At 34.5% G+C, this 25,862-nt stretch overlaps 1 protein-coding gene across 9 annotated transcripts in view; it reads right to left on the bottom strand.

Annotated features, from left to right (window-relative positions):
- Positions 1–25,862, bottom strand: part of Dscam4 (Down syndrome cell adhesion molecule 4) — an 888,085-nt gene that overhangs the window by 47,225 nt on the left and 814,998 nt on the right. For all 9 annotated transcript variants that reach the window (XR_011332025.1, XM_069825522.1, XM_069825527.1 and 6 more), the window contains exons 7-23: positions 25,251–25,429; positions 23,486–23,758; positions 21,316–21,460; positions 18,325–18,476; positions 14,604–14,714; positions 14,359–14,520; positions 13,802–14,092; positions 12,853–12,972; positions 12,457–12,630; positions 10,871–11,018; positions 10,491–10,639; positions 9,724–9,855; positions 9,200–9,367; positions 7,657–7,998; positions 5,762–5,908; positions 3,299–3,454; positions 115–254 (exon numbers count right to left, since the gene is read on the bottom strand). Coding sequence is in view for 8 of the 9 variants with exons in the window: in XM_069825522.1 (XP_069681623.1) it covers positions 115–254; positions 3,299–3,454; positions 5,762–5,908; positions 7,657–7,998; positions 9,200–9,367; positions 9,724–9,855; positions 10,491–10,639; positions 10,871–11,018; positions 12,457–12,630; positions 12,853–12,972; positions 13,802–14,092; positions 14,359–14,520; positions 14,604–14,714; positions 18,325–18,476; positions 21,316–21,460; positions 23,486–23,758; positions 25,251–25,429 (2,989 nt within the window). In the remaining variant the exon portion in view is untranslated. The remainder of the gene's footprint in view (positions 1–114; positions 255–3,298; positions 3,455–5,761; positions 5,909–7,656; positions 7,999–9,199; positions 9,368–9,723; positions 9,856–10,490; positions 10,640–10,870; positions 11,019–12,456; positions 12,631–12,852; positions 12,973–13,801; positions 14,093–14,358; positions 14,521–14,603; positions 14,715–18,324; positions 18,477–21,315; positions 21,461–23,485; positions 23,759–25,250; positions 25,430–25,862) is intronic.

Here is a 25,862-nt window from a genome sequence, read left to right as displayed (position 1 = left end):
TTTATACAACACTTCAGTGTATAATAGCATTTTAAAATTTATTTTACTAGGTCTATATGTAGAAGAGAGAAAAGATTAATGTAAAAACATCAATTGGAAACAATGCGTACAAACCTCTTTTCCGTCTTCGATTATACCCATGTAGAATGTGTGAGCAGTCAGCTGCCCATTAGGATGCAGCGGTGGCAGCCAGGAAACAAGAATCTTATTGGAGGAGCTGATAACAGCTTTAATGTCGGCAGGAGCTGAAGGCACTGTTAAGAAATCCAAAATGAATTGTAAACCAAAGACCTTGTAATAATTATACCAATATAACTCATAAAGTCTTTGTTCTAAACTAATATATTTGATACAATATTATATTGTTGTCACTTCAAATTCAATGGGTTATTTTATACTGACAAATAAACTGCCACGGATTATGTTGTTGGTGTATACACCCAAACTAGTACAACAAAGAAAAAATAATAAACCCAACTCAAAAGAAATAAAACCATAATTCAATGATGACGAGATATTGTACGAGAAGGTACTTATCAGGGATTACATACCAATTTATTTATCTTAGGTTATGATATATATATATATATATATATATATAAATTTGTTTTATTAGATTTATTTTTTTATTTGTTTGTTGTTATCTAATGCCGGGCTTTGGCAACGAAACCATTAGCGTTCTTGCTTTCCAATATTTCTCTGTGGTGGATCCATCAGGTAGAACTTCACAGGTTATGAGATGATCTTCAGTCATTTCTTCTTCTTTGTTGCATAGAGGGCAATTTGGATTTGTGTAAATTCCTATTTTATTCAAGTGTTTGGCCAAATAATCGTGTTCTGTAAGCAGTCTGAATTTTGCTACTGCAGATTTACGTAGGATTTCTGGAATAATTTCTGTTTTTTTTTATTAAAATGTTCCATTTTTTATCTTTGGCTTTGGTACATAGTGCTTGGTTTTGCTTGATTTTATATTTATTTTTAATTAGTCTTTTGATGGATGTATTTGTATTCTGAATTAAATTGGATCCTTTTTTGGCAAGAAAGTCAGCAGTTTCATTTCCAGCAATTCCAAGGTTGCAAGGGACAGTGAAGTGCATTACATAACCTCTCCTATTCAAAACCCAACCTCAACCTGCTCGTGGTGCAACCTACTTTTACAGATGAGGCTCTGGGGACCGAGTATTGGCGGTATAACCACGTCAGAAACAGAGGAAATGCTATTTCATCTCTTACGCTGGCCTGCCATGGCGTAGAAATGTTCCACAAGTGGTGCTTGTGAGAAAGGTCGGTGGACTCTAAAACTCCTCCTGGACCCATTAACCAACGACAGGTGTGGCCCTCCAGTCAGATTGGGGGTTTACGTGAGTGGATGATGTAACCACCATTACCAACAAAAAATTTGTGCCCACTTAAAAACGGTTACACTTATGCTAATTAACCTTTTCCGGAGGTAAAATAGTCCTCCTTTCGGATCTCCGGGCAGGAACATCTGCAGGACGTCATTTACAGAACGTCCTTAAAATTCGCCAAGGATTATGTAATTTGTAGTTTGATGCCATTTATTGTATTTCTTAACTCTTAATATGTTACTAACACGTTATAAGAAATTAGTGCAATGCCTTTCTCACACATATTGTGTTCAAAGATTTTGTAGTGTAAAAACAGCTATTGTGTAAAATTTCTTCACATGCCTAAGTTGGAATTTTTAACGAATGAAGTCGATGTTGAGGAAACATTTCTTGAAATATCCCCGTTTATCACGTTATAATCCCACAAATTCAGCCAATCTTATAGGACTGTATGAAAGAATTCATGAAAACCATCTTAATATGGAAGAAGAGTGAATTAAAAAATGTAAAATTGAAATCAGATGACCAATAAGACTATTCTGTATTTACATAATTGAAGGTGACTTCTTTTCTATGAAGTTGCTTTCCTTCTAATGGTTCAGTGCCAATAATTTTATAGTTTTATGGCCTTCGAGGCAATGAGTGAAGTAATTAAGTAATTTAAAAATGCAATTGCAGTGACAGAAAGAATAAGCACACAATGTATTTCACTATGAGGTATTTTAATTAATAAATAGAAGATATTTTCTTTTTCATTTATAAAATGACTGATTAATTTTTACAATATTTACCTAGAAAATTTTTTAATTTTTCACAATATTTGCCTATCTGTTATAATTTTTATTGCTATAAACTGAAGTTCATCTAGTGAAATATCTTATATATACCCTCTAAATAGGTGCATTTCATAAAAATTTCATTTTTATTTTTAATATTATAAGACTGTAATAAATAGACGTTGAATATTATTGTAGAGATAATCAAAGAAATTAATTTATTATCTAAAAATTAATCAGATCATTATTCATTTATTTCATAATATAATAAATAACTCCGTTAATTTTTACACAATTGAAATTCTGCCATATATTCATGCAAAGTGAAAAGGAATCATGCACTAGAAAGGAACACTTTCTACAATTTTTAAAAGTGGTACACATTACACTTCCTACGTATTTATAAACAACTGTAAAATTGTAATGATACATAACTGACTTCGTTCTTTTCAAATTCTTAATAAAATGCTCTTATTATTGTCTATATTAGTTTCATTTTTGTGTAAAAAATGATAATGAGAAATGAAACTCTTCTTTACCTTTGCTCCGTCTTTTGTATAGTAGAAAATAATTTAATCAATTCTGTGGCGTTAAATTCCTACCGTAATGATTTTTTTTATAATATTATACAGTATAATGGGTAAGAAAAACCAGATCAAAGAAATCTATCATGATGAAATGATTGCATTTCTACAGGTTTTGTAAAAATACATACCAGTATTAAAAGTACAAATATTATGCTTCTGAGATCTTCCGAGCTATGTATAGAATGTAATGGATATTCTATCATTTAGTCATTTCTTACGAATTTATACTTACTAAATTCATTACATGTAACTATTGCTTAATTAAATAACATTAACAGGCGTACATGATTCACTTCGGCTTCTGTTGAAGAATACATCGTTTTAAATTATGGATCTTCGAGTGTCTTGACTGAGGATGGACTTTTATAACCCCAATCTTTACAAGCGATGTAGTCTTTAAGAGAAACCGTGAGAAAACTAAGTGACTCTAATAGTTGTCACTCACTATTGTGGTGATGTCCAACTTGCAAATATCTACAGATTTACGATGTTTTGATGATACATATCACTGCTACTACGGTGATTTAAGGGTTTCTGCAGCTCTAAGAACACAAAACACCAGTGTACATATACTGGAGATACGTGCCATCCTCCTCAGTGCAGCAGAAAATTGGGGGACTCCTGACGCCATCCCCAACGGACGTGAATGCCAGCACCGAGATGCTGTAATTTGTGTACTTTCGCAGGCTTGGAATCGTGGTTTTCTGGGATGTTGTCACTTTCGTTTCCTGCTCATCTTTTTCTGAAATCATTATAGCATTAAGGCCACTGGTTACATTTTTGTTTATGCAAATATATGACAATTAAACTTCGATAGAAGAGATTTTTCATGAAGTGGGTTCAGTTTAGATCTGTGAAACAGACACTAATTTCACCAAAATGAACAAGTTAAATGTTACAACTTCAAGTTTTGAATTGTCAGACATTTAAAAATATTATCATAAACTACACCAAAAGATGTATCGGTATATTAAGACAGTGAAAAAGGAAAGTTTCTTCAAAAATAGTTATTGATAGTTTCGATTTAATGAAAAAAAATTAAGTAGTGAAAAACTAGGAATTGCAAAGATTTAAGATGTATCGACAGGCCAGTTCAAAAGGGAAACAACTCAAAATTTAAAGTTTTGAGAAAACTGCATTTTAAAGTTCCATGTTGCCGTGAAAAATCCAAGGATCACTGAAATTACTCCAAACTCTGTTATTGATGTTTCATGTTAATGATGCCTCCCTGAGCACGAGTAGGTAACTTACTCTGTCTGGGTGTGCTAGAGTGTTTTTATATAAAAAAGCAATATGTATTTTTGTTCTGGCAACAGAGTATTATTATTATTATTATTATTATTATTATTATTATTATCATCATCATTATTATTATTACTACTGTATTCTTCTTCTTTTTCTCATTATTATTATTATTACTATTAGGCTACTACTACTATTATTATTATTATTATTATTATTATTATTATTATTATTATTATTATTATTATTATTATTATTATAATATATACTATAAGTTCCAAATGCAGTGATGGTAATTGGATTTTTCAAAGCAACATGGAACTTAAAAAAAAAAGTTATCTCAAAACTTTAAATTTTGAGTTGTAACTGGCCCGTCGGTATAAAAAAATGAAGGACAAAAGGTAAGCATTATTAACCTCTAAGAATAATTTAACGAATAAACATGTTTATAAACAATTTTATAAGCAACTTAATAAGTAATGTGTCACAGTATTGTGTTAGTCTATTCGTACCTGTGGAAAAGGGCAACATAACTGTACTAGCATTTCTTAACTTGCTCAAGTGAAATGAGTTAAGTGAAACTTTGGGGAAGTATTTGCATCTATAATGCTTTTCACGCGACTTAGTTCATACGTCTTATCTCTTCTGTGGCTTTAATATTTTGTCTGAGCGCTTGTAATATTTAACTTATCATAACAGCAACTGAATCTTAACATTCAACTAGACAACATTGCTTAAATGCGAATGGCGCACGTTGTTCTGGAAGGCTAAAAGCCACGACCTCCACGAACTAAGTCACATGAAAAGGTGAATAGTAAAGATGATGATGATGATGATGATGATTATGATGGTGGTGGTGATAATAATAATAATAATAATAATATTATAAAAATAATTATTATTATTCCGTAAAAATAATAACTATTATTATTCTGCACCGTAGTGTCATGTCTCAGACTAGAATTAAGAAATGCTGGTTTAAGTTTTCATAGGGAAAGGAAATTGCCCATGCAAATCTGGTCAGTGTATGAGACCAGTGCCAATCCAGCATCTCGGTGAATTTGGGGAGCTACAGTAAGAAGCAAAATCCGTTTTGCAAGTCAGCTATAAAACTACTGGGAGGATCATCGTGCTAACCATACATTATCTCTGTACTGGTTGGATGATCTTTCACATCTACTGAGACACGGGCTGTCATACAATGGATTTGTTTTCTTGTTATTATTAACAATAATACCGGTAATAATAATAATAATAATAATAATAATAATAATAATAATAATAATAATAATAATAATTTAAGTTTTACACTGTTTATTCTTATAATGCTTTCCATAAAAAGGATCCTGAGAATCTGAGATTACATTGGTGAATGATAAAAAAATTTATGAGGACAAGACACTGGATTTCAAAAATATATGGGAGGCTGATGGATAACGGTATTTAATTGCTTTTGGATAGCACTATTTCTTCAAATTATGACGTATTTTGGATGAATGAGGTAAGTTGCACAATCACTACTGCCACTGTATATACCGGTCCACGTTAAATTCAAGGATATGCGTCACATTTCTAGGCAACAAATCTGAATCACACAGTCACACTTATCTAATAATATATATTAAAAATGTTATATACCGGTAATTGTTATAGCAATTATGCAATTCAGTCTAGTGTGTTAATACTGTATAAATATCACTTAGGGGTATGTATGAAGGCCTCAGAGTAGCAGTAATAAAATTATATTATGCCTAGACAGTTTGGCGGGGTTCATAGGCGAGAGGTCTGAAGCAATAAAATTACCCACCATACCATTCTTCAGCGGGCTGATGTGAGACCTTGTAACCCACAACGAGTCCATTTCGGCCTTCAAGAGGAGGTGGATCCCATGACACTTGTAAAGACTGTGATGTCAGCGCAGAACACTGCACATTCTCAGGTGGAAGACTTGGCACTTAAACAGATCAGGAAGAAGTAAGATCAGTCAGCATTGAAAAGTATTTAGTCTGAAAGATCATTAATAACGGAGAAAAATAATAATCACAACAGAGAATTCTGTAGAATTGAAAATTAATAACATCATCATATAGAAATACGATGTAAGAGTAATGGAACGGAGAAAAATTCTCTCTGGCGCCGGGATTTGAACCCGGGTTTTCAGCTCTACGTGCTGTTGCTTTATCCACTAAGCCATACCGGATACCACCCCGGCGTCGGACAGAATTGTCTCAGATTAAGTTCCAACTCTTGGGTTCCCTCTAGTGGCTGCCCTCTGCACTACATCATAGATGTCTATGAACAGCGCTTATTCCGTCGGATCCCGGCCAACTAGTCACTCATAACGAGTGCACCTCAGCACATGTGTGGACTTCGGTCCTACGTTCATAGACATCTATGACGTAGTGCAGAGGGCGGCCACTAGAGGGAACCCAAGAGTTGGAGCTTAATCTGAGACGATTCTGTCCGACGCCGGGGTGGTATCCGGTGTGGCTTAGTGGATAAAGCATTAGCACGTAGAGCTGAAAGCCCAGGTTCAAATCCCAGCGCCGGAGAGAATTTTTCTCCGTTCCATTACTCTTACATTGTATGATGACGCAGAATATCTGCATGGAAATATCATATGTACTTCGGTACATTAAAAATAATAATATATATCATATAGAAAAAAAAGTTCGATATAATTGTGCTTTCTTCTTGCTTCCTTTCCATTATAAAAATTGTTTTATACGAAACATTTCATAGCATGCTTTGGGAAAGCCATTGATTTATTTTCCACATGCTCAGTCAATTTAAGATAGCAGTGTATTATGATAATAAATGATTGAAAGAATTTCAGTTTTGCCCAATAAATGTCCAGATATTTGATCCGAACAAATATAACAATTTAAAATTCCTTTTCAGAACGAAAAGTTACATCTGTTCGTATCAAATTTCTGCACATTTATAGTGTAAAATTAAAATTCTTTCAACCATCTATTATCATAATACACAGTTCTCTTAAATTGACTGAGCATAATGGGAATTAAATCAATGGTTTTCCCAAAACACTCTATGTAATGTTTCATATAAAACAATTTTTATCTCGAAAAGGAAGCAAAAACGAGCAAAATTGTATTAAACTGTTTTGTTTAAAATATCTCAAATTATCTGAAATATATATTACTTACGGTTTACTTGTAGATGACGATTATTTATGGTTAAAGATTGTTAGTTATGTAATGAAACAGGAGAAATAGAAACAGAAAATTCAATATCTGTGAAGTTCTGAAAACCAATGGAGATACCGGTACCGAAAATTATTAAGATTGGAATTCAAGACAGCAAATGATTTGTTACAGGCCGAGATATTGAATACTAACTAAACAAAGAAATTGTGAACTGAAATGTAACAGAGAGACTGCTAAAGCAGCACAGAACTTGATTAAATGCGCACTAGTTAGTACTGGTTTAAGAAACCCTCATGTTTTCTTTCTTAATAATATAAGAAATTGCGAAACACTCAAAATATAAAATTAATTCGAATATCTTTATGTTTTTTTATTTTTGTGAACAATACGCTCTTTTGGTTTCTATATATGTAATATTTGAAGTACAATATGGAGTGTCTTATGTCACTATTTAGCTTATGTATGATGGTAATATTGTATAATGCCTATGAACTATTTTATTACAGACTATGTTCTTTTCAGAACTTGCACTAACCATCTTCTTGTGTGCGGGAAGTGACGGGTTCTGAGGATGGACCTGCACCACGGCTGTTGTATGCTTGCACCACGATGGAGTAGGTGGTGTACTTGGCTAGGCCCTGCAGCACCACTTCACCTCCGTATTGAGCGCCCACTTCGACAGTCTTGAAATTATAGTTGTGTGTTGTAGTGGAAGGCGATGACGATATTGTCATGTGCGACGAGTGCTCCTGGTAGCCCACGTAATACCCGAGCAGATTCCCGTTCCACAGCTCCCTCTCAGGGGGCTCCCACGAAACAAAGAGTTCCGTAGAACTTCTTGCTTCTGCACGAACATCTAGAGGTGCCCCACTTGGAACTGAAAAAATATCAATACATTAAATTGAATATAATTCTGTAAAGGTATCCCCGTCACGTGCCATGAAGGCACTTGGGAGGGCATGGAGGTAGAGCTCCATGCTTTCCATGACCTCGGCACTAGAATGAGGTGGTGTGGTCGGCACCATGCTTTGACCGCCTTTTACCCCCAGGAAAGACCTGGTACTCAATTTTATAGGAGGCGGAGTGAACCTCGGGGCCGTTCTGAAAGTTCGACAACGAGAAAAAATCCCGTCACCACTCAGGATCGAACCCCTGACCTTCCAGTCCGTAGCCAGCTGCTCTACGAACTGAGCTACCCGGCTGCCGAATATAATTCTGTAGAAATGAAAATTCTAAAACTGGTAAAAGATGTAATTAAATTTTAATCTAAAAAAAAATATATATATATAAAAAGTAACAGTCTGTTCTTCACAATGACTTAATTTTATTTAATATTCGTAAATGGGAGGATAATATTAAAATAGATTTGAGGGAGGTGGGATATGATGGTAGGGACTGGATTAATCTTGCTCAGGACAGGGACCGATGGTGGACTTATGTGAGGGCAGCAATGAGCCTCCGGTTCCTTTAAAGCAATTTGTAAGTAAGTAAGTAAGTAAGTATTCGTATCAAATCAGTCCGATTCTGCACACAAAGTGCATTCAAAACAAAATGATTGTAGGTGAACGAAGTAACATAATCTTCTATGTTATTCTGGTTGTTTAGTTGGTAATGGCTATCCCTAGCTTTCCAATATAAGGCTATTAAATTAGCATTGTTCTATTTATCACTGTCAAGTTGGCTTCACTCCAATAAACATTCCTTATTTTCTTGCCTATTTAGGTCTTCATATTGCATACATGGTTCCATAAAGACTATTTAGCACACCATTTATAAATGGAAGACACGGGTTTTTTTATAGTTTTTTATGTTTAAAATATTTCTTTTTCAACCCCCTGTAACTTTTATATACTGGTATGAAGTTTCTTCTAAAATTAAAAATCGGTAAGCTAGAAGCAGTGTTCCATAACCTTTCTTCGCCTGGTATAGTGATAATATGCACTGCACTGTGACATCATAAAATTTTGTTTCTATTGTGTTATCTTTTCTCAGTTAACATTTTAAAATGTAGGTATGAAGACATGTCGCTTTCTAATGCTTTTTGTTAAGCTTCCAAGCTGCCAATATTAACCACTCACCTTCTTCCTGAGTAGTGACCTGGATGACCTCGCTAGGGTCACTCAGACCTAGTCTGTTTTCCGCCATAATGCGCAAGTGATAAGAACTGGCAGGTTTCAAGTTTTGTACTGTAGCTGTTGTCTGCGTCCCTGGGACTGTTAGCTTCGATGGCTGGGCCTGCCAGACATCTGATGGAAATTAATTTAAAACAATTTTAAATTATATCTATTTCAACAAGTAACCAGTGGCGGCTGTTGGAGGTGGGTTCTGGGACATCGTATTCCCAGTTTGTGAGTACATTCGACAGATATGAATGAAATATCAATCCAAATTTGAGTAAGGGAAGCACATGTCTTTCTAAAATTGATAGTTTTTTTGTTGCTGACATTTTGATTTTTTAAACTAAGACTTTCCATAGCTAAACTACATGAGCCGCCACTGTAAGAAACAAGTCAGACGTTATGTTAAATAATCTCCAAATTATTTCATATGTAATTTCATAGAAAAGATTATCATTAACCACAATTTGCATGTTTTACTGTACCTGACACTAATTTGTACTGAATAATATAGTTTGTGATGGCACTGTTTCCAGCATAGGGCTGCGTCCATGACAATTGAAGTGAGCGGCTTTGTTGATCATTTACACGAATATTTTTTGGCATTTCTGGCACCTCTGTAACAGAACAGTAATTTTAGAAGTTATTTTACGAGAATGTATCGACAAAACACTGAAATATTCGTGGTACAAATGTACTCAAGCAAATTGTAAAATAATATTTTGTGCTCTGAGTAGTTGAAAGCATCTTGCTAAAGTCAATGAGTTATTATTTTGAAATTCTAGTTTTGAATGAAATTAACCTGACTTTCATATGAAAACAATAATGTACAAAATGATTAACAATCATTATTTTATGATATTTGCTTTCACTTGAAACAACAGTACGAATAATAATAATAATAATAATAATAATAATAATAATAATAATAAAAGATGATGATGATGATGATGATGATGATGATGATGATGATGATGATCAGCTATTCAAGTAGCAGGCCTTTATAATAATAACTAATATTTATTTACTTAAAAAACATAAATGAAAGCAAAAAACAAAGCAAGACGCTGTTCACTTCTCTTTGTATGTTTATTACTAGGAAACTTTTTCAAACCAGTAAGTACAAAGGTTGTACTGTATGTATTACAGCTCATGTGCTTCCTAAATCTACAGATATCTAGTGAAATGAGGCAACTCATAAAACTCATTACATTTCTAAATAGGATCAGAAACTAATTTCTTTGTAAATTACCTTGAACAATGAGTTGGATCACCATCTCATCTTGACCATAGGCATTACTTGCATAACAGGAGAGAACTCCAGTGTCATGGCGATATGTGTGCGATATTCCCAGTTCCGATACCATTCCATCATCTAACAGCTGCTCCCGAATTGTATACCTGCATCAGGATATCAGGTTTCATCATATATTTTATTGCAATAACAGTTCTTATTTCTGCTGAAACAAACGTTTCTCATTTACTTATTTCTTAATATATATGCTTCACTACAAACAAAAACTGGAGGATTGTGAATAAGTAGGTTGAAACATTTTCCATTTGCTAAATTAAAAAACAAGAAGAGATTATATGTACTGAGGGTACCATACTTAATTTAAAACATAGCTTTACCTTTGATCCAGATCTTCGCCTATTCGTTTACCCCCAATTTTCCACATTATTTCAATAGGAGTATCTCCCAAAGCTGTGCATTGTAAGTGTGCCTGCTCCCCTTTTTGTACCTGCATTTGTTTTGTTTTCTGAGGGAAGTAGGCAGGAGCTAAAATGTCAGAAACAAATCATTTTATTGTTTGAAATAGCTTTTCAAAACAGCTCACTGTTCATTCATATCTTAAGTTCTGTGATCGTAATTTTTCATTTGTTGCAAGGAATCAGTAGAGAGGATGAGGATGAGTGTGATGATCTTGATGTTGTTTTATTTCATTTATTGTTTTCCTTAGATCTTACATCTACACTGCAGCTTTGAGATGTGTAGAAATTAAAGAATTATACAAAAATACATAATACATGGTAAGTAGATTAATCAATTTACAAGCATAAACAATTCATCAGCTCATTAGAAAGCATGAATATGGAAAATTTTTGTTAATTCTGTTCTAAACTTTTTCCCTTCACCCTTCAAAGCTTTAAGATAATAAGGCAGTGCACTGAAGACCGCTCTATATGAACAATGAACTCCTTTTTTGGACAGCTGAGACTAACAGAGGGTAGATAGAGATCTGATTTGTATTTTGTATTAAAATTATTAATGTTCTGATTAGCACTAAAAGTATCTTGATTTTTAACATAAAGCATCAACAAGGAAAGAATGTAATCACAATGTAAGGTCAATACTTCTAAATATTGTTTTTGTTCTTGTTGTTGTTGTTGATGGTGATGATGATGATGATGATGATGATGATGATGATGATGATGATGATGATAACGTACAACAACATATTATAAATACACGCTAAAAGATATTCTATCAAGTGGATAATTTAAGGAAACCCGGACCTTGAAAAATAGTGGAAATTTTAATTTTTGGTTTTTAATACATTATATTTTGTGAAATTTCCTCTTTCTAGTGGTATCTGAAACAAACACACTACTCACTTTTAAAGAGCTATTTCTTTTTTGAAAAATCCGCCATGTGCAGCTGGGATGTATACTAAAATTTTGAAGGTCACTTTCCTAAGTTTACATTTTACAAAATGCACCTTTTCTCAATTTTTACTCGTCAGAATTACTTCCAGCTTTCAGGTAACATTCATTATAATTTAGTGCATGACTTAACACAGGCATTTTATAAAATTTAAATTTACAAAGGAGTTAATCAATTTATAACTTGAATATTAGATTATATTTGTCCAAAAAACCTGTTAAATTAATGCTAAAACTGCCCAGAAATAAGCTGTAAAAATTCCACTACTGTTCTTCCAATAGTTTCTGAGTAAAAGTGCATTAAAACCATTAATTTAAAATAGGATAAGTTAGGAGGATCCGGGTTCCCTTGTTATACTGGAACAGAGAGACAGAAAGTGACAGAGAATTCAAGCACAAAGACTATTACTATACAATAAGTAAATCAAGAAGATAGTATTAATTTGTTAAAAATAGAGAGAAAAAGTGAAATAAAAAACTAATAATAATAGTGATTGTATAATTTCATAGTAAAATAACTACTGGTATATTAATGTAAAATAAAAATAGCTTACCATTAACTTTGAGAAAAATGACCTTGCTAACTCCAGTTCCAACTTCGTTCTTTGCTTCACAGAGATAATAACCTTCACTATCTTTACTGATATGCAGAAATTCTAATGATCCATTGCGATAAAAATTTACATTTGGCTCATATAGAAACTCTTTATATTCCCCTGGGTGAGTACCTGGAAAAAAAAAGGCATAACATTATTATGTAGGCCTAAGTACTGCAAGTTCATGCCAAATATAATTTATGAGCACCAATCTATTAATTCTAATTGAATCTTTCAATATAAAACTTTATAAAAACTTAAAACCTTGTTGTACAAGATATATTACCATTATTATTAAATTTTAATACTTTTAAAGTTTTTATAAAGTTTTAGAGATTAATGAAGAGGATTTACCAACTGCTTTTCTCCATGTTATGCTGGGCACAGGGTATCCATCAGCCTGACAATGCAACGTCACATCTTGGCCTGATGCCACGTTAGCATCTGTTGGTTCCACTGTCCATCGTGGAGGAACTGCAACCAATTTTTTAGTGATAAGTCTTTCGAATCTGCTAATCACTTCATTTACGTTGTATTGTCTAATGTGTGGTCCCTTACAAAATAAAACAGCTAGTTCATCTACCAATCAGGATAATAAGTCCATGATAATTTTTATCAGTATAATAAAATTATAAAACTTAAGCTAAAAAAATTGCTTAATATGGGGAAAATTTTCAGGAAAATTTATAAACATATCAGTATATATTATAAAACTTAGAGAAAACAATAAGGAAAAAAATGCTTAATGTGGGGAAAATATTCTAGAAAATTTATACTGTAATTAGTCTATAATAGTACAACTTAGAAAAATGAAGATTCTAAAAAATTGCTTAATAAGGGGAAAATTTTCAGGAGAATTTATAATTATACCAGTAAAATATTATTACAAAACGTAACAAAATAAAAAAAGCTAAAAAACAGCTTAAAAAAGGTGATCAGTTTCAGGAAAACTCATAATTGAAGAGTCCACTGCAAGAATGATGGATGTCATTTGGAATACATTTTTGCAGGAGAAGCAATTGAAAGTTTGAAATGCTTAGTGCTCAAAGCTTAACTGTGATTTTCCGATCATTACTGGACAACGACTATCAGTGTTAATGCCATATAACTCTGTATGTACATTCTATATGTCTTAAGCTATGCATTGACAGTCTCGGTTCATTTTCGACAAGAAAGTGACATCCATCATTCTTGCAGTGGACTCTTCAATTATATTAGTATCATACAATAATTAAAAACTTAGCACAATCAATCAGCTAAAGAAGTACTTAATAAGGGAAATTTTCATTGTTGGAAGTTTTACCATTAACAGTGAGTGGCACAGTGAAGCTCTCTGAGCCGGCTACGTTCTGTGCCACACACGTATAGTTGCCACTGTGGCTCGATGTAATGCGTTCGATGACGAGGGACGTGGAATACTCGTCCAGTCTTCTAGTCGATGCCCCCAGACTCTGCCCACTCAATGGCTGTCCATTACGTTCCCAGCGAAATGTGACCGGTAGGTCACCTTCCAGAATATGGCATGAGATGACAGCTCGCATACCCTCTCTTAGTAAATTCGTCATTGCTTGAATTGGAAGAATTTTTGGAGGTACTGAAAATAAAATTGGTATGATTAATTAAAGATGACTATAGTCTGATTGGATCTATCAGTAAAAATATGAAGCCATTCTATCTACTATGCTAGCAATATTAGGACAGCTTTTGGAGTGTCACTCTTCTTGGTATCTTCAACCAGGTCGAGATAATACTCTATTTCTATTGCTTGTGTTGAGTTAGTTCTATGAATTAGATTTTCTTTACTTGTTGGGAGATTTATCTTTTCCTTAATGTCGTGTATGTCAGAACATATGAACTTACCTATCACTTGAACTTCAACATCTCTTCGTGCTGTGTGCTTTTGTCGGTTCTGTGCTTGACATGTGTACGTCCCCGCATCTGCCTGCCGTTGAGCATGTTCTATCACTAGTGTCCCATTGGAATAGACTCGCTGTCTTCGATTCATTGGTAGGACAGTGCCATCTGAAATGTATTTATTGCATCAATCCTACTGTTAAACATTTTCTTACTTAACTTAAACTAAAATGTAATCTTCAGCATCTCACCTCTTTCCCATATAATGGATTCGATAGGATAACCAGCAACTGGACATTTTATCACCAGGTCGCTTCCAGCTACTGCTGTAATTTTGGGCATCACACGAATGTATGGCAGGCCTGAAACAGGATGTCGTAATTTATAAATATGTGAAGAAACTTACAAGAGAACTTTTAATAAGTATGGTACGTTCCGAGACTTGCTCTCAAAACGCAATTTTAAATTATCGACCAGGAGGAAATAGATCCATTGGCAGACCTCAAAAGAGATGGACAGAAAACAAGACCGTAACAGGCCACTCGGCCTAATACTTGTCAGGTTGATGAATGACTAGGGGGCGGATGTTGATGACCTAAAAATCTACTTAAAATGATCATTGAAATGCCCTTAAACTAATGGAAAAATGACATGAAATTAAAAGAAAATGACATTTAAATATTATTCACCGTACTCGCACCACAACGTCTTAAAAATTAGTCACCTTGTTTCAATGACTGCCCTGCAAATCTCGGAGAGAGGAAGCAACTTCCTGGAATTTGGCTAAGATAAAGGAAAACATGCAACAAAATGAAGGTTTAAAGGAAAAACTATAGATTTTAAGAGAGTTTACAATGTGTTTCAATCAAGGACGGTTCATGTCAGTCTCTTCATTCTCCGCCTCCTCCTCCTTCCGCATTTCACTTTTGTTACCAGATCTTCCAGATGAGGGAGTGTGAATGACAAAACAAATTGTGGCCGCAGCGTGCATTCTTGCAATCTTTGTGTTAAAAATACTGTCTACTACAGTAGACATCCCTTCCGAACCATGTTGAGGACATAACGTCCTGTCCAGGACATGGTGAAAGTTTCCTCTCTTTCAAACATAAATTCTAAAGACACCCTCGTACCGACAAAAAAACAGTAGTGGTCAAAGCCCTCACTTAAACTAAGCTGTTGTCAAGCATTTTATATTACTTCCGTTGTGTGAAGTGAAGCCTTCAGTGGAATGAGGGATGGATTTTAGAGTCTATTCCAAACTATAAAACTCAAACTTCACTGTTATTCACTTATTCAGTAGGTAATTAGGACTGACCTATTTGGTTAGAAAATAGTTTAACAGACCTATCGGTAAAGAAGAAAGTAATATGCATTGCATATGATCTAAAAGTTCTTCAAAGTTTTAAAAATGACCAAAAAATGCCGACAAAAATATGAAAATGACCTATTAGTTTTTGTATTTTCCTTTTGTTATTTTTTCCGCTTTTCTTATTACTGTCTCCCATATAGGTCTATGACTTTAAGTCGTGAAGTACTTCGTTTTGAATTAAATAAAACATCCAGACGTAGCAACTGCTTTGTTTCTTCACATGGTTAATATGCCAACTATATATTCAATATTAAAGTATTTTTTTTATCTTTTAATCAATTCGTCTTAAATAGTGGATTGAGGCAATCTGTTTCTGTATAGGGCAAAGTTAATCATAAAAAGCAGTGTAATTAAGTAATGATAAAACAGCACTTTTCATGCATACTAGTTGTGTATAACAAGATAAGAAAATTATGATTCAACATTGATTACCGGTACCAATATTTTATTATACGAATTTATAGAGAAAGTTACACAATGTGGAACTGCAAGCATTGTATTCTTCACCTAACATTATTAGGAACATTAAATCCAGACGTTTGAGATGGGCAGGGCATGTAGCACATTATGGGTAAATTCAGTGTTAGTTGGGAGACCCGAGGGAAAAAGACTTTTGGGGAAGCCAAGACGTAGAAGGGAGGATAATATTAAAATGGATTTGAGGGCGATGGGATAGTTATTTTTAGTTGGTTATCTAACGACGCTGTATCAACTACTAGGTTATTTAGCGTCGATGAGATTGGTGATAGTGAAATTGTATTTGGCGAGATGAGGCCGAAGATTCGCCATAGATTACTTGGCATTCACCTTATGGTTGGGGGAAACCTCGGAAAAAAACCCAACTACGTAATCAGCCCAAGTGGGGATCGAACCCGCTCCCAAGCACAACTTCAGACCGGCAGGCAAGCGCCTTAACCGACTGAGCCACGCCAGTGGCGAGATGGGATATGATACTATGGACTGGATTAATCCTTCTCAGGATAGGGACCAATGGCGGACTTATGTGAGGGTGACAATGAACCTCCAGTTCTCTACAAGCCATTTGTAAGTATTTATATTAATTTATACTGAATTTATACTAATATTCTGATATTGATGATTTATACTAACAAAAACATTACCTGCAATAGTACGTTTCAGAAGTTGTGGCTTTGTGTGTTTGTTTTCCATTCATTTGTTTTAGATGTTGTTTTCCATTCATTTGTTTTAGATGTTGTTTTCCATTCATTTGTTTTAGATGTATCAGTATAAAACTGAAACATGCAGTTAGATGGGAGATTTCAGATGTATGAGGCGCATCCAGAAAGTAAGTTTCCCTATTTAAAAAAAAAAAAGAACATACACTTTCAGGAACACATTTATTGGCAACAGGTACAGCAATGTTTCAGCTATTTTTCAACATAGCCACCATCAGAATTGAGACACTTGTCGTATCGTGGCATCAACTTTTGTATCCCTCCGTCGTAGAACTCTGCTGCCTGTGAATGGAATCAGCGTGTGACAGACGTCTTCAGCTCTTCGTCGTTGCCAAAACGCTCACTGGAGGACAGGAATTTCTTGAGGTGCAAGAAAACGTGAAAATCGCTGGGATCAAGATCAGGACTGTAGGGTGGATGATCAAACAACTCCCAGCCAAATTCCGTCAAAACAGCTGCTGTGCGCCGAGCCGTATGTGGACGAGCATAGTCATGGAGGAGCACAACACCTGCAGTAAGCATTCCACGCCTCTTGTTTTGAATGGCACGTCGCAATTTTCGCAGTTTTCACAGTAACGGTCAGCGTTCACTGTTTCACCTCTTGGAAGGAAGTCAATGAGCAGAATCAGAATGCCCTTCCTGTCCCAGAACACCGTGCACATCACTTTCCGTACCGACAGCGTCTGTTTGAATTTCGTCCTGACCGGAGATCCACTATGCCGCCAATGCATTGACTGCTGCTTGGTTTCCGGGGTGAAGTGCGAAATCCAAGTCTCATCGCCCGTGACGATCCTGTCGAGGAACTCGTCGCCGTCATCATGATACCGTTGCAGAAATGTCAGTGCTGCTCCTAAACGTTGCATTTTGTGTTTGGGTGTCAGGTTTCTCGGCACCCACCTGGCATACATTTTTTTGAACAGCGGGTGCTTAGTGACAATCTCATGCAACAAGGATCACAATATCTGCGGAAAATGGCTGCTCAGCTTCGTAATCGTGAAGCGACGATTCACCATGATGCACTGCCGCACGGGCTCAACACGATCATCATTGATGAGGGATGGTCGCCCACTGCGCTCTTCATCATGGACACTTTGATGACCTTCAGAAAACTGCCTACACCAGCGACGCACCATCTGCTTACTCATGATGTTCGGCCCATAGACCTGACAGAGCTACCGATGAATTTCAATTGGCGCAATGCGGTGGCGGGAGAAGGAATAAGAGCTTCCATTTCGGACCACTGCTGCCACGCTACTGGCACCAGGCGGGACCTGTCCGGCTGGCATATGATTGATACGTCATAGATCTGTTACGCATGAGCAATTGACACGGCTAATTACGTATACTTTCAAGGGGAGAAAATCGGGAAACTTACTTTCTGGATGCGCCTCGTATTCTGTTACTTACCATATACATTTATGCGTGCACTATGTGAGACTTGTGCTACAGAGTTTCGTGCTGTACACATGTATTCTCCACCATCCTCTTCTTTTAAATTAGATATATTAACATGGCTAATAACATCATCATGTATTGTCACATACTGACCAACAAGGAACCTGCATAACAACAGAGCATATATTATAACAACTACCGTATGTATAAATGGAAACTTATTTCAACTCCTACTACAGACGTGGACAAATTATTAGACTAAATTAATTATATGTGCAACGAAGCTGTATTTATCGGTAGAAATAATGAACAAAAATGTATTTTGCACAGATATAATGAACAGAAAATTGAGTCTTGAGGTTACTAATGTTTTGTGAACATTCCCTTATTCTTTATTAACACGTTGATTTTGTCTGGGATGCTGGAAACCAAAGTTTGACACTTCCTTTGAATATCAGCATCATTTAGCCAGATATCAGACAGTGCTTAAATGAGTCCATGTTTTGTTATAATCCTCTTTTTATTCACTTTCTTCTTCAGTATAAATCACAGATTTTCAATTTCGTTCATGTCCGGTCTTCTTGCAGGCCATGGGAGTATATCTTCTGCAGTATATAATTAAAACACCAGTAGTACCAACATAGCCAGAAAAAATATACTTAACCATTGGAAAAATATATCAGAAGATGTAAACAATCATATTTACAACAATAGAGACTCTGTGATTTGTACTGATAGTTGATATGAGAATTATATTATGTTTCCAAGAAAACGTTTTAGTCTAATAATTTGTCCACATCTGTATTATTAGTGTTTTTGACTTTCAATGTACAAATAAAGAAATTGTAGTTTTGCATGCAAAGCTTATTTAGAATTCAGTTTATTTGTATTGTATTGTATGTTGTGTCTTTTTTCTTGTGTACTGACGATGCCATGAATGCTTGTAATTTTATCGGTTAATAAAGATCTAATCTAAAAGAACTTAATTTATACTGAAATGAGAATTACTGTTTTTTTTACAGTACAAAGTGGTTTTCTTTGTGACATGTAAAATACTTGTGAAATATTCATACTTGATTACACACTTTTAACAGTTAAAGCCTATATTATTAATTTTCTATTAAATTTATTAAATTAACAACTTTTTAACTTCACTACACTTTCTTCAGACCAGATGTCTTGTGTAAAGCTCTCGCCAAAACTGATCATTAGTTAAAAAACCACAATAATTTCATTAATTTAACACAGTGAAGCTAAAAAGTTATTAATTCAACAAATTTAACAGAACATTAGTGGCACTTGCAAAATATTGGGAAATATAAAATATTTTACGTAAACAATTAAAATACATATAAAAAGAACTACATTTTCTGAAAATTATTACCTGTGCATTATTTATATTTAATTTCATTTTCATTTCATTTATTGTCGATATTCCATAAACCTCACATCAGCATGGTAGCTTTCAAGTGTGGAACAAATCAGAAGTTATACAAAAATATACAATACATAGCAAGCAGATTAATTCAATTTACAAGCAAAAATAATTCATCAGCTGATTAGAAGGTTGAATATGGAGAATTTTTGTTAATTCTGTTCTGAATCTTTTGTCTTGACCTTTCAGATCTTTAAGATAATAATTAGGAAGTGCACTGAAGACTGTAATACATGAATAATAAAGTCCATTTTTATAACAGCTGAGACTAACAGAATGTAGATGGAGATCTGATTTGTGTTTACATGTGACTGCATTATGTGTTAGTACATACCATAATATAACTTTATGGTAGGCCTGGTTATATCAGTGGATATACTTTTTTTTTAATTTGAAGATCATTCAACTGATAATTTTTACTGAATCTCTACAAGCACAACACAATATCTACTTACGTAATACTATACCATTTCGAACTGGTGACTCAAGGTCAAGGACTGCATTTGCCACGTATGTTTACCCCAATTCTGGACTATTATCCTCAACTAAAGTGAACTGGGAACAGCCGGAATTACCAGTGCTTCAGTTCAGTGACTCGTATGTGGTTTGTACTTTTGTACGTTTATACGTGACCTTGATCCGCCAGTTTAAAATGCACAGATTATAGTGGTATTGTATTACTCAACGGTATCAATGAAAGAAGAGATAGCTTGGCCAATTCCTCAACAAAGGAATACCGTAAATTCCCTAAAACCCTCTGGTATTTTGCAAACTGACAATATAATAACTTAGCTGAGATAGCAATTAGCTATTTTTCTGTAGAATTGTTTATGTTTCTAAATTGAATTAATCTGCATTATATGAATTGTCTACTTTTTTAATATCTCAACTGATTGAATTGTTTATGTCTTCAAATTGAATTAATTTACTTGCTATGTATTATAATTTTTTATAGCCCAACTTATGAATAACTGTATATGCTTGTAAAATGAATTAATCTGCTTGCTATTTACTGTGTATTTTTTTGTATAATCACAAGTGTAGCTCAGTCGACAGACTCACTTGCCTGCTGATCCGGAGTTATGCTCGGGTTCGGATTAGATTCCCACTTGATTTGATTTCCTGGGTGGGTTTTTGCGAGGTTTTCCCCAACTGTAAGGCAAATTTCAGGTAATCTAGACGTATCCTCGACCTTCCTTCAACTACGTACGCAAGAAATTATATACTGGTAACTTTTGACTTGTTCCATGTCTTAAAGCTTCAGTGCTAATGTAAGAACTGTGGAATACAATAAATGAAATTAAATTAAAAAAATTAAAACAATTTCTCTCCAATCAGACGAACTGTAGCAGATAAAATACTTAGTGGACTTCATTAAGTAAGATAGCCATGAACAGGAGTAAACTGTAGCTTATTAATAAAGTAATATATCAGTATTGATTATGGATATCCAGCTTTCCCTTTTGTTAAAATAATTAATAGGCTACGATTTAAAAACCTATTTAATAATGATGTTTTTCTGATGCCCATTAGTTGTTAGAGTCCTATACTGACAATATTGCAGTTACCTAGTATTGTCAGGTACAGGAAAACCATCTAAAGTCCACACAAACTGTGGTGGAGGATTACCAGTAGCAACACACTTGAGGGACACTGCTGGACCAGGCTGCAATGTCTGCTCGGTGAACCAGTACAAAAGTTCAGGGCTAGCATCTGCAACATACACACACTTCAATGTAGAACAATTTTGTTAAATAAAATAAATAAATCAATAAATTTTAATTGTATTATTTGTAACTTCATATTCTTTTCCGGCTTCTAAGGAACTGCAATAGGAAGGCAGGGACTATCATCTCTGGGTAGGTTAAGTAATACAATGTGAATGGAGGGACAAATTTTTTGCATGGAAGGAACTCCATTAATCCTCTACTCTCTGTAAAGCAGATTCTGTATCCAATCACTTGGTCGCATTGAGTTGCTTGTCTTGCATCTTGATCATAATAATAATTATATCCATGAGCAGGCTTAAGATGTTTAATTCCTAAGTTATTGATTATTGTCAGCTTGACGGTGATGATAATACATCAATATTTTTCTTTGCTTACTTTATACTATATAAAGTATACTCGTATTAAAACAATTGTATTTTGTGAGTGGGATAGAAGTTATCCCTGGCAGCGATATTAATATGAATTTAGGAGAGCGGGACAACTTCCCAACAGGAGGGGAAGTCCCCCATCCCTCTGTTAATTCGCAGCCTGTATCATACAGACAGGTATTTAATTTAGAAGATACATGAATTAAAATAAGCATGACAGAAATGGAATAATATTTAGTCACTTTGTGGGCAAATTCAAGTTCTATGGATACACACGATTCGAATTGGACATAATATCTGCGTTTTATTATCTTGATGGATGGATTACATATTGCTACTGAATATGAAAATTGCGTTACTGAGGAACTCATCGTCAGTATGATCAACTTATCATGGTTTTGCATCGTAATTTTTCCTGAATTTAGGAAAAATATCTACCTCAGTACAAAAACATTTGTTTTAGACAGCGACAACAATGACGACCGACGACAACAACAACAACAACAATAATAGTAGCAGCAATAGTAATAATAATAACAATAATAATAATAATAATAATAATAATAATAATAATAATAATAATAATAATAATAATAATGATTGTACTTCAAAAGGATAAAAATGGCAAAGAAAGCTTTTAATAGAAAACGGAACATCTGTGGACCTCTGAAAAAAGAACTAAGGAAGAGACTAGTGAAGTGCTTTGTGTGGAGTGTGGCATTATATGGGGCAGTAACATGGACATTACGGCGAAGTGAAGAGAAGCGACTAGAAGCATTTGAAATGTGGATATGAAGAAGAATGGACAGACAGAATAAGAAATGAAGCTGTGCTAGAAAGAGTGAGTGAAGAAAGAATAATGATGAAACTAATCAGGAAGAGAAAACTGGCTGGGTCACTGGCCGAAAAGAAACTGCCTACTGAAAGGTGCACTGGAAGAAATGATAAAGGGGAGAAAAGTTCGAATTAGAAGAAGATCTCAGATGATAGACGTCATTAAGTTATATAGATTGTATGCAAAAACTAAGAGGAAGGCAGAAAATAGGAAAGATTGGAGAATGCTGAGTTTGCTGTGAAAGACCTGCTCTTAGGTAGGAAACTATGAATGAATGAATGAATGAATAAATGTACTGCTTGTTCCAGTTTCATATAATTTATCTATCTATCCAACAGAGAAGCTGCTGGGTAAAATTTATTTTTATGCTCAGCTTCGAAGACCAGAGTATTTTTGTCCTTTTTCTGGACAGGTTACTTTAATGTTGGTATATATTAATTTTAAATAATTTACGCACAAATAAGGTGTTAGGGATAAGCAGGCTTAGTAGAGATGAGATTGCTGAAAAGGTCGACTTGTCCAAACGAAAGAAAAGAAGAAGAAAACAAAAAAAAAAATCATGAAGATCATGGAAATGTTATATATGAATAAATGTAAGGAAAAAGTGTAAAAGAACATCAAAGAATGAATTAAACAGCTTGGTTTTCAGAAGTGAAATGTGTCAATGACATTAAAAACCAACCCATACTATTAATTTTAAATTCATAATAAAGTCTATAGCCAAAAATTTGTCTGTAACTGTATTGTTTTATTACTCCTAACAATTTGTAGACAATATGTAACAGTAACCTTAAAATATGAGTACCTCCAAGCTGCAGTTCAGCTGTGGCTTGTGCCATCTCCCACTCGTTGCTTACGAAACATTGATACATCCCATGATCCTCTTTCTGTAGTGGCCTAACTACGAGTTTCTCTGGAGACGAAGTAACTTCAAACCGATTGTCACGCACAATAGGCTTAGCGTTGCGATACCAAGAAACCCGTGTGATAGGGTGGCCCCCTGTGATGCACTGGAACACAGCTTCTTTCCCCACATCAACCACCTGCGTTTGTGGTTGTACATGAGCAGACAGTGGTGCTGGAAAAACAGTTCAAGAGAAAGAAAGTACTATAAATTTCTCGAATCCTCTATTATTGAACAGTACACTGATTTTTCACAACATGGAGTGAACTGTAAAGTACACATCAATTTAGTTATCTTTCGCATGAAAATGCTTTGATTTACTAATGCTTAATATGTAGATAGGTAGATGTCTTTTCATCATCATCATCATCATCATCATCAACTTGTCTACAACGAGATACAGTATTTCAATTCTGACCTCCTAACAGGGGTGGCCCTAGTAGTAGTGTTCTGTGGTACAGTCCCCATTTACCACAAAATTTTTTCAGAACATTTCAAAACCCAATTTACTCATTACTTAAATTAGTACATTAATACTTCATATCTTTCAGCCATGGTGAAATGAAATTTCGCAAACTTTAATAAAGTTCTTCTGTTTTATTATGCGTTTTAATATCTTTAAAAAACTGTTTCTAATTAACAGTAATTAACTTCCAAAAATTTATTATAGATTTATTAATTTGTTCTACAGAATAATATATCTGTAATATTGTCAATTAATATTTGAGGAGAAAAATTTGCTCCGGCACCGGGGATCAAACCCGGGTCCTTGGTTCTATGTACCAAGAGCTCTGACCACTGAGCTACGCCGAATTCAATCCACAGCACCGGACTGAACCCTCCTTCTTCAATGTTTCCCTTTGTGGCCTGACTCCAAGTTAGGCATATATGTTGACGTATATGTCTAATGTCAACTGCCATTATACTAGGAGCGCACTCAGCTGAGTGACTTATTTGGCCGGGATTCCGCAGTTAAGTACACAGTAATCTACGTAGAACCAAGGACCCGGGTTCGATCCCCGGCGCCAGAGCGAATTTTTCTCCTCAAATATTAATTCCAAAAATTTAGATGAAAATTGTATAATCATTATGCATTTTCCTGATATTTACCACATATCTATGAACTTTTAAATGATTCTTATTTTAAAATGTTTGTAATAACTGCATGCACAATGTAAACTAAAATGTTTTAATTAGGCCTATCTTTTACTTATTTCGTGCAAAAATATATTCTTCAAGTTTTATTGAATGCATTATTATTCTAATATTTTCATGACCCAATTATTTTTAAAAATACAAATAACAAATGCTAGAGCTAAGATTATAGTTCATGTTGTTAAGATGTGAAAAACACACAAGAATGCAAAGTTTTATTTGAAGTACTTCAAAAAACTTTTTGAATTATCAGGGAAAACAAATATAAATTTTAGTTCTGGAAAACAAATGACAAAGAGTAAATTTAAACGAAAAGTGAAGTGACAAATGGGGAAAGTTGAAGGGTATATCTCGGACACTTAAGAATAAGCCAAACTGTTTGTTGATTTAATCCTAAGTCAACTGCAATTTTTCTTAGCAATGTGTTCTTACTTTCTACAACTTGAGTATAGTATTCCTATGTATAGTGAACTGTGTTATAAAGTGTATCTTACAGTTTTAGGTATTATACCTGTTACAGTAAGTGTGACCTGCACTGTTTCTTCCCCTGCAGAATTGTTGACCCAGCACAAGTACTTGCCCATGTCTTCCAGTCGGACTTTGCTAATACGCAATAGCCCAGCAGCCAGGACTGTAACTCTTTCTCCTACACTGACAGGTGTTAACTGCTCCCTGTCTTCACGGAACCATCTGAGACAATGCCAAAACTTGTATCAAGGGAGTTTATTTGTTACCGTAACAATTACATATAATCAAAATTGATTGTTTATGATAAAGTTGAATTTTACACAAAAATAAAGCATGCAACCTTAATGTCTGAACTAAATTAAAAACAGAACATGTATGTGAGTTTAAGTTATAGGTCACTTCTTATCTCGTGAAACCAAATGCTTGTGTGTGCTGTAGGATATAGTAAGAACATTATGGTGGGGGTAAGCAAGCTTGCTGGCTACAAATAAGAGTAGGGAGGAAGGGAAGCTTCTCAGTCCACTTTCTTCTTCTCCTGACACGCAGATAGTTTCACGAGGTAATGAATGGCCTATAGGATCTATTATTAAAACAGATGTAGCATACACATTTTCAGAATAAAATGTAGGTATTCCTTATATTAAAACACTTCATT

The sequence above is a fragment of the Periplaneta americana genome, chromosome 5, assembly GCF_040183065.1.
Source record: "Periplaneta americana isolate PAMFEO1 chromosome 5, P.americana_PAMFEO1_priV1, whole genome shotgun sequence".
Classification (NCBI taxonomy): Eukaryota; Metazoa; Arthropoda; class Insecta; order Blattodea; family Blattidae; genus Periplaneta; species Periplaneta americana.
The sequence above is the reverse complement of the archived record's forward strand: the minus strand, read 5'-3'. Positions and strand labels throughout refer to the sequence as shown.